General features: G+C 47.9%; 1 protein-coding gene across 1 annotated transcript in view; it reads left to right on the top strand.

Annotated features, from left to right (window-relative positions):
• The first annotated feature begins 4314 nt into the window (after window positions 1-4314).
• The window catches only part of lars1b (leucyl-tRNA synthetase 1b), a 37448-nt gene continuing 32058 nt past the window's right edge, over window positions 4315-9704 (top strand). The window contains 7 exon segments of the mRNA XM_080549590.1: window positions 4315-4409; window positions 4903-5024; window positions 6097-6184; window positions 6325-6405; window positions 7685-7825; window positions 8098-8259; window positions 9295-9407. Of these exon segments, the coding sequence (XP_080405716.1) occupies window positions 4404-4409; window positions 4903-5024; window positions 6097-6184; window positions 6325-6405; window positions 7685-7825; window positions 8098-8259; window positions 9295-9407 (713 nt within the window). The 5' untranslated portion in view covers window positions 4315-4403.

The raw sequence follows: 9704 nt of genomic DNA, 5'->3' as shown, positions 1-9704 counted from the left end.
TGAATGAATGATGAATGAATGAATGGACTTTATTGTCATTGCTACAGTACAGGTACCAAACAACGACATTTAGGAGGGGTGGCTCCCCTGGTGTTAGGAAAGGGAAAAAAAAAAAACTTTTAGAAAAAAAAATCACAAGAAGGTAAGGAGCTGGTTTACATAAATAAAGGCTATGTACACAATCCACTGTACTATACTGTACAGATAGTCAACTAGGGTTGTCATATTGCACAATAGTATTTTTTTCACGTTATTTAAAGTGTCACAGTTTGCAGGCTTGAAATGTACATGTTTGTGCCTCAGCACTACACCTGATTTTTTCAGTCCAGCAGCTGCCATACAATCCGTCCAGACTGTCCAGGGCCCAGAACTTAGGTCTTTGCTGTGTTCAGGGCCTGGATGGCCCTGTGGTAGAAGCAGTTCTTCAGTCTGTTTGTCTTAGCGGCCAGGGTCCTGAACCTCCTTTTCGAGGGCTGGTAAAGTGTACGTGCCCAGGGTGGGTCGGGTCCCTGGAGATCTTTGAGGCCTTCCTGAGACAGCGTGTGTCGTACAGCTCTTCCAGAGAGGGGAGGGGGGCGCCGGTGATCTTCTGTGCTGTTCTCACTACTCTCTGTAGCGCATTTCTCTCCGCTGTTGTGCAGCTGGAGAACCAGTTGCAGATGCCGTAGGTGAGGATGCTCTCCACTGCGCCGCGGTAGAAGGCCACCAGTATCTCCTGCTTGTTGTGTTCCTTCCTGAGGCATCTCAGGGTGTATAGCCGCTGTTGTGCCCTCTTGATGGTGCCTTTTGTGTTGTCCTTCCAGGTCAGGTCTTCCCGCATGTGATGTCCCAGGAATCGGAGGGTTGAGACTCTCTCCACGCTCTCTCCGTCGATGAGCAGGGGCTGGATCTCTGACCTTTTCCTCCTGAAGTCTACGATGAATTCCTGGGTCTTTGACTTGTTCAGCAGCAGGTTGTTAACCTTGCACAGCTTGCTCAGTTCAGATTCAGATTCAGATTCAGATAACGTTTATTGCCACTATGCATTACACATATAGGAATTTGCTTCGTCACCACAGCAAGTGCGTTTATACTTTTTTTTCACATGTCAAAAAACAGGACAACACAACAACAACAACACAGGACAGACAACAGTGCATTGGATAGTGCGGTATAAAGTGCAGTGCAGAGTTTTTACAGTGAGTCCAGTTCAGTCCTGGGCAGACTTGGGGGCGGGGGGGAGGGGGAAGCCAGAGTCATTTATCAGCCTGGCGGCTGAGGGGTAGAAGCTGAGCCTGTGGCGGGCCTTCAGTGCCTTAGGCAGCCGCAACCTTCTTCCAGAGGGAAGCAGGGTGAGGAGGCCGTGGCCGGGGTGGAAGGGGTCTGCCATGATCTTCCTTGCCCTCCTCAGAGCCCTGGTGTCATGCAGGGAGTTGAGGGAGGGCAAGGGACAGCCGATCACCCTCTCTGCTGAACGTAGCACCCGCTGCAATTTGGCCTTGTCCTTGGTCGTTGCAGCAGGGAACCAGGTGATGATGGAGTGGGTGAGGATGGACTCTATGATGGCCGTGTAAAACTACCTCATCCCTGTACGCTTCTGCTAGCATATCAGCCTGATAGAGCTCTCAGGTCTTCTGCTAGCATATCAGCCCAATAGAGCTCTCAGGTCTTCTGCTAGCATATCAGCCTGATAGAGCTCTCAGGTCTTTTGCTAGCATATCAGCCCAATAGAGCTCTCAGGTCTTCTGCTAGCATATCAGCCCAATAGAGCTCTCAGGTCTTCTGCTAGCATATCAGCCCAATAGAGCTCTCAGGTCTTTTGCTAGCATATCAGCCCAATAGAGCTCTCAGGTCTTCTGCTAGCATATCAGCCCAATAGAGCTCTCAGGTCTTCTGACGCTGGTTTTCTCTGTGTACCACATGTACAAAACGCCTCCCGCCCAAAATGTCACACGCCTCCCGCCCAACCTGGATCCATACCAGTTCGCCTACAGAGCCCACAGGTCCACAGAGGACGCCATCGCGACGACTCTCCACTCCACTCTATCCCACCTGGAGAGGGGAAACAGCTACGCGAGACTGCTCTTTGTGGACTTCAGCTCTGCCTTCAACACCATCCTTCCAGACAGGCTAGTGACCAAACTACTAGACCTGGGACTATCACACTCTATATGTGCATGGATCAAGGACTTCCTGTCCGACCGTCCCCAGAGGGTGCGGGTGGGCTCCCACACCTCCACAGCCCTCAGACTCAGCACTGGGTCCCCCCAGGGCTGCGTGCTAAGCCCCATCCTCTACAACCTCTACACCTACGACTTCACCCCCGTCCACCCCAGCAACTCCATCGTAAAGTTTGCAGACGACACCACCGTGGTGTGCTGCATCTCGGGGGGGGACGAGGCGGCGTACAGGGATGAGGCAGAGCAGCTGAGCAAGCTGTGCAAGGTTAACAACCTGCTGCTGAACCAGTCAAAGACCCAGGAAATCATCGTGGACTTCAGGAGGAAAAAATCTGAGGTCCAGCCCCTGCTCATCGACGGAGAGAGCGTGGAGAGAGTCTCAACCCTCCAATTCCTGGGGGTGCACATACAGGATGACCTGTCCTGGAAGATCAACACAGCAGCCATCATCAAGAAGGCACAACAGCGGCTCTTCATCCTGAGAGTCCTCAGGAAGGACCACAACAAGCAGGAGATACTGGTGGCCTTCTACCGCTGCGCAGTGGAGAGCATCCTCACCTACGGCATCTGCAACTGGTTCTCCAGCTGCACAGCCGCAGAGAGAAATGCGCTACAGAGAGTCGTGAGAACAGCCCAGAAGATCACCGGCGCTGCCTCAGGAAGGCCTCCAAGATCTCCAGAGACCCATCCCACCCTGGGTACGAACACTTTGCCCGGCTGCCCTCGAAAAGGCGGTACAGGACCATGGCCGCAAGGACAAACAGACTGAATCTTAGCTTCTACCCCAGGGCCATCCAGGCCCTGAACACAGCAAAGACCTAGGTTCTGGGCCCTGGACAGTCTGGACGGATTGATGGCAGCTGCTGGATTGAAAAATCAGGTGTAGTGCTGAGGCACAAATGTGTACATTTCAAGCCTGCAAACTGCGACACTTTAAATGAATGTGCAATAACACTATGTGCAATATGACAACCCTAGGGTACATAAGGTTGCAGAGAAATAGGAAATGTTAGAATAGGTATAGCATAGCATAGAGTACAGTACAGTGTTTTATCTGTACAGTATAGTATAGTGGATAGTGTACATAGCCTTTATTTATGTAAACCAGCTCTTTTCCCTTCTTGTTTTTTTTGTTTTTTTTTCTTTCCTAGCACCAGGGGAGCCCCCCCTCCCAAATGTCGTTGTTTGGTACCTGTACTATAGCAATGACAATAAAGACCATTCATTCATTCATTCATTCATTCAAAAGAAGAGATCTGGTGAGGCTGCATTCTCATTTTATGCACCCAGATTGTGGAATGCACTGCCAGTTTACATTAGGGATGCAACCTCAGCAAACTATGTTCAAGTCAAGACTAAAAACCCATCTTTTTAATATTGCCTTTAAATGACTAAATACTAAAATTATGATTATATAATGATTGGAGCACTTTGAGCTGCAACGTTTGCAGGAAAAGCGCTATACAAATAAAAGTTATTATTATTATTATTATTATTATAATCATGGTCTTCATTATGGCTCTGGAACCATTCCATGAGAGCCTTTAACAAAAACAAAACAACAACAACAACAACAACAACAAGACTATTTAAGGGTATCAGTAATTTGTTGACAAAGTCTTCTGTGACCACACACACATAGAGAATGGAGTAATGTGCTTATTGCTCTGGTTATCTGAGCTACATTAGAAATGGCTTTCTCCGGTTATGATGAGCTAATACAATTGTTCTACTTTCATCATAAAGATGAGATAAAGATAGAAGAATAAGATATAAAACTATCATTCATTATTTGAAAATAGGCAAGGCAAGGCAAGGCAAGGCAAGGCAAGGCAAGGCAAGGCAAGGCAAGGCAAGGCAAGGCAAGGCAAGGCAAGGCAAGTTTATTTGTATAGCACATTTCATACAACAGGGGCAATTCAAAGTGCTTTACATACATTATTTAAAATTACAGCAAGAGGAGCATAACAAAAATAAAAATGACAATGAAATACATCAATTATCACTGACAGTGACACCATCTCTGTATCACGACTTTTTGGAAAAAGTCAAGTGTTATTATTAGAGAAACTACGTTTCCCAGAACACAATGCGTTTCGCATGAGCTTGTCCCTTGCTTCCGACGTCATCAGCCAAGTGCCGGAGCGGCGTGGATCCTTTGACAGGAGGTTTTGATCAGTTCCTTCTCCTGCGGCCTGTTATATCACATATCTCACATCCTATAAGCCCATCAGACACACCAACATGACGGTAAGTCCTGACTGCCCACCCGGGCTGTGATCACCTGATCTGATCTGATGTGGTACACTTTGATACCAGACAGGTTTCCATCGCTCCTCTTGTATGTATGGCAGAGAGAGAGAGTCAGCTTTGCTTACTGGGGAACGCTGACGCCTCACGTAGCCAAGGCAGCCCATAATAACTTATTTCTCATATTGCATCATTTTTTTGTGTGCAATTTTCTTTTTATTCAACAATAACAACAACAATACAACAATTCAACAACAACAAAAACAACAAAAGAAAAACATTAAAAGGAAAAGAAAAAGCTACTGCTGTCATGTCTCAAGTCTGTGTCAGTTGCCATAGAGTCCATCCATTTGTAGTCCATCTGTGGTCCTAAAAGTCGTAGTCTGTGAGTCAGTCTTTCCATAACATGGATTTCCCCCACTGTGTCTACCCATTGGGCCTGAGTAGGTATTCCTGTCTTTAGTTTCAATTAAAACTTGTCCACGTTTTGCAGGAGCGAAAGGGCACAGCCAAGCTGAACTTCCTCAGGAAGATAGAGGAGGAGATCCAACAGAAATGGGACAAGGAGAAAACGTTTGAGAGTGACGCCCCGACCACCATCGGGGCAAGCGCAAAGTAAGAAGACCCCCATTTCCAAACCGCCTCCTAAAAGCCCTCATCTACCCTCCTCCCCATGCACTTGTCTGTGGACATGATCAGAGAGGGTTTGACAGGTGGAAATGCAATGTGGCTTTAATGTGGTGACCAAGCCTTATGACGAGGCACGGTGGAGGTGTTATCCGTGTTGTTGACACACCTGACACACCTGTCACCCCACACGTGCATAGGGTGGTAGGGGGCTTAGGATCTGGGGGTGATCATCCTAGTATCACCTTTCACAATGAAATAGTATTGGTTTATTATTACATTTCCTGAATCCTTTAGGGTCATGTCAGCATTCCAGTTGTTCTGTTTTGTGTCTCTGATGTTCCATGGACTAATCGGTTGTTAAGTCTGACGTTTAGCAATTTCCGGGTCCAAACCAGAAATTCCCCGCACCAGAGTACCAGTGTACTAAAGCACCAGAGTACCAGTGTACTAAAGCACCAGAGTACCAGTGTACTAAAGCACCAGAGTACCAGTGTACTAAAGCACCAGAGTACCAGTGTACTAAAGCACCAGAGTACCAGTGTACTAAAGCACCAGAGTACTAAAGCACCAGAGTACCAGTGTACTAAAGCACCAGAGTACCAGTGTACTAAAGCACCAGAGTACAAGTGTACTACAGCACCAGAGTACCAGTGTACTAAAGCACCAGAGTACCAGTGTACTAAAGCACCAGAGTACCAGTGTACTAAAGCACCAGAGTACCAGTGTACTAAAGCACCAGAGTACCAGTGGACTACAGCAGTAGAATGACAGTTCAATCGTTTTTTAGACTCAGATCTATTCATACAACAAGGGACACAGCACTTTCCCGTTTTTCCCATATTTGTCAGCGTCTTTGAGCCTCAGAAAAGCGCTATACAAATATAATGATATTATTAATGATTATTATTACTGAGGCATTACGAAGACAGCGCCTCAGACAACTTTGGACCTGGAAACACGTCACGACTTAACAACCTCATAGCTCTGCATTAGCTGTTATGGCCGCTGTTCCTTTGTTCAACCACTCTAATGTACCGTGTATTCCTGTCTTTTCCAGCAAAAACAAGTACTTTGTCACCTTCCCCTACCCTTACATGAACGGAAGGCTGCATCTGGGTCACACCTTCTGTCTTTCCAAGTGCGAGGTCAGTTCATTGCACAGATATGATCTGTGTTGTGCTTATGAAGTTATCCGGCAATGCTCAAGATGGATATGTAGATGTGAAAGGATAATTGATTACACCTCCTTGCTTATACATGTTGTCTCTCTGGATGTCCTTGGCAGTTTGCTGTGGGGTTCCAGCGCTTGAAAGGGAAGCAATGCCTGTTCCCGTTCGGGTTGCACTGTACAGGGATGCCGATCAAGGTGAGGAGTTACTCTCTCTCTCTCTCTCTCTCTCTCTCTCTCTGTCTCTCTCTGTCTCTGTCTCTGTCTCTGTCTCTCTGTCTCTGTCTCTCTCTCTGTCTCTCTCTCTGTCTCTCTCTCTCTCTCTCTCTGTCTCTCTCTCTCTGTCTCTCTCTCTCTGTCTCTCTCTGTCTCTCTCTCTCTCTCTCTGTCTCTCTCTGTCTCTCTCTTTCTCTTTCTGTCTCTCTCTGTCTCTCTCTGTCTCTCTCTGTCTCTCTCTCTCTCTCTCTGTCTCTCTCTCTGTCTCTCTCTCTCTCTCTCTCTCTCTGTCTCTCTCTGTGTCTCTCTCTCTGTCTCTGTCTCTCTCTGTGTCTCTGTCTCTGTCTCTCTGTGTCTCTCTCTGTCTCTCTCTCTCTCTCTCTGTCTCTCTCCCCCTGTCTCTCTCTCTGTCTCTCTCTCTCTCTCTCTCTCTCTGTCTCTCTCTCTCTCTGTCTCTCTCTCTCTCTGTCTCTCTCTGTCTCTCTCTCTCTCTCTCTCTCTCTCTCTCTGTCTCTCTCTGTCTCTCTGTCTCTGTCTCTCTCTCTCTCTCTGTCTCTCTCTCTCTCTCTCTCTCTCTCTCTCTCTCTCGTGCTGAGAATGAGGAAACACAAACATAGACGTGATTATACTTTTTACTTCAGTCGATACACAAAGACACATTGTACCATTGATCCATTTCCTGGTTATTTCGTAACTCCAAGCAGATATATTTCCCCAAATAATAATAATAATATTTTCCAACCACTAAATGAGTCAGCAGCATTCACACAATTGTTGAATTGATATAAACCAAGCGTGATCAAAGCTGATCTGTCAGGTGGACTGTCTGGTACAAGCAGGTTTTCTTGCTTTCAAATGTAAACAAACAGAGGAAGGACTCTGAGAAGAGAAGTCCAGAGTGTACTACTTTAAACACTGACACTGAGATACACACACACACACACACACACACACACACACACACACACACACACACACACACACACCAATGAATGAATGAATCGTGTAATGACCATACACACATTACACATGACTATCACAATGGACAATGTACACACATAACCACAAGACAAAAATCATAGTCAATATTTACAACTTATAAAGTGCAGTATATCTGGCAGGGTTAGTGCAGTGAGTCAGGTGTTGGGAGTTGCTAGCATTGCTTTAATAAAAGCATGGTAAAAAAAATAAAAAGTAAACAAACCCAAGCAGCCAGTTGAATGTTCCCTCCTCCTCCTGCCCCCCCCCCCCCCCCCCCCAGGCCTGCGCAGACAAGCTGAAGAGAGAGATGGAGGTGTACGGGAACCCCCCCCAGTTCCCTGACGGAGAGGAGGAAGAGGAGGAGGTGAAGCCGTCGTTTGACGATGAGATCATCATCAAAGACAAATCTAAGGGAAAAAAGGTGAATGATCGCCCCGGAAATATCTGTTGGCTATTTTCTCTGTCCATATATGGAGAGAGATGTTGTTGCTAATATGATACGTGCCGTTTTATCCAAAGCGACTTACATGGCAGTGAGTGCATACATTATATATGGTCCCGTCCCGGTGCGTGCGTGCGTGCGTGCGTGTGTGTGTGTGCGCGTGCGCGTGTGCCCATGTGCGTGTGCCCATGTGCGTGCCCATGTGCGTGCCCATGTGTGTGTGTGCTCATGTGTGTGTGTGTGTCCCTCAGAGCAAAGCGGTGGCGAAGGCTGGCGGGGGTAAGTTCCAGTGGGACATCATGAGGTCCCTGGGCCTGAGCGACCAGGAGATCGTCCCCTTCGCCCACGCAGAACACTGGCTGGAGTACTTCCCCCCCCTGGCCGTGCAGGACCTGAAGAAGATGGGCGTCAAGGTGATGATGCACACTGACCATCCAGAACCAGGAAACTGGACTCTTTTCTCTTTATTTATCTTATCTACAGTCAGAAGCACAGGGGCATTTTAGCTTGAAATCCTAACCTGAGATTGTCACTAACCCGACTCAGAGCGAGTGATGAAAAGGGAGACAAGGAAATAATCAATATTTTATTTTCAACTAAAGACTAAATAAGCAAAATAGAAATGAGATGTGATAATCAGTATCATCAATGGTGTAGGGTGTGGGTGAGTGATCTGTAGGTATGTGGAATGTTGTAAATTGTAAAGAAAAAGGTCTGTTAACGAACAGGCACAGACCAATTAACACAGCAATGTCCAGGGGGGAGGGGGGTGGCAGGGTTAGGGGAGATGGTTAGGGGTAGGGGAGGGTGTATGCATGTCCAGGGGGGGGGGGTGGCAGGGTTAGGGGAGATGGTTAGGGGTAGGGGAGGTTGTATGCATGGGAGAACAGGTAGGTTTTGAGGTGGGATTTAAAAGTGGAGAGTGAGGGTGAGTCTCTTGAGTGGCTGAGGGAGAGAGTTCCAGAGTCTCTGAGTGGCTGGGGGAGAGAGAGTTCCAGAGTCTCTGATAGGGCTTTCACACCGGCAGTTCCGAACGCCGGTTCGCATTCGCGTTCGGAAACCTCCGAACGTTGGCGCTGTCTGGCGAACGAGCCCGCGTTCATACCAGTGTATCGTTCGCCAGACAGCGCCAAAGCTCGGAGGTTTCCGAACGCGAACCGGCGTTCGGAACTGCCGGTGTGTAAGCCCTATCAGTGGCAGAGGGAGAGAGTTCCAGAGTCTCTGAGTGGCTGGGGGAGAGAGTTCCAGAGTCTCTGAGTGGCTGAGGGAGAGAGAGTTCCAGAGTCTCTGAGTGGCTGAGGGAGAGAGTTCCAGAGTCTCTGAGTGGCTGAGGGAGAGAGTTCCAGAGTCTCTGAGTGGTTGAGGGAGAGAGTTCCAGAGGCGGGGTGCAGCTGGTGAAAAAGCTCTCTTTTCTAAAAACACCATTGTGACGCTTCGCTCCGTTGCAGGTGGACTGGAGGCGATCGTTCATCACCACCGACGTCAACCCCTTCTACGACTCGTTCGTCCGCTGGCAGTTCATCACCCTGAAAGAGAGGAAGAAGATCGCCTTCGGGAAAAGGTAAACAGTTAAATAGTTGTTGAAAAAAAACAAAGTCACTTCAGGGGCTGTTTACGGTTCTTCTCCCCCCTGGCTGCTGTAGCCTTTCTTGTGTGTGTCTGTGTAAATTGTGAACTGTAAAGTCAAGTGCTGGCCCGTCTCGGTGCCCGGGAGCTCTGTGAGAAGGTCAAGTACCTAGTCTCATGTAGCTGTGTCTCATCCCCCTGTATCCTGTGTCTCATGTCTCCTGTGTCTCATGTCTCCTGTGTCTCATGTCTCCTGTGTCTCATGTCTCCTGTCTCCTGTGTCTCACATCTC

Source organism: Nansenia antarctica (assembly GCF_963989245.1).
Source record: "Nansenia antarctica genome assembly, chromosome: 20".
Taxonomy (NCBI): domain Eukaryota; kingdom Metazoa; phylum Chordata; class Actinopteri; order Argentiniformes; family Microstomatidae; genus Nansenia; species Nansenia antarctica.
Note: the sequence above shows the minus strand (reverse complement) of the source record. Positions and strands in the feature narration are given on the sequence as shown.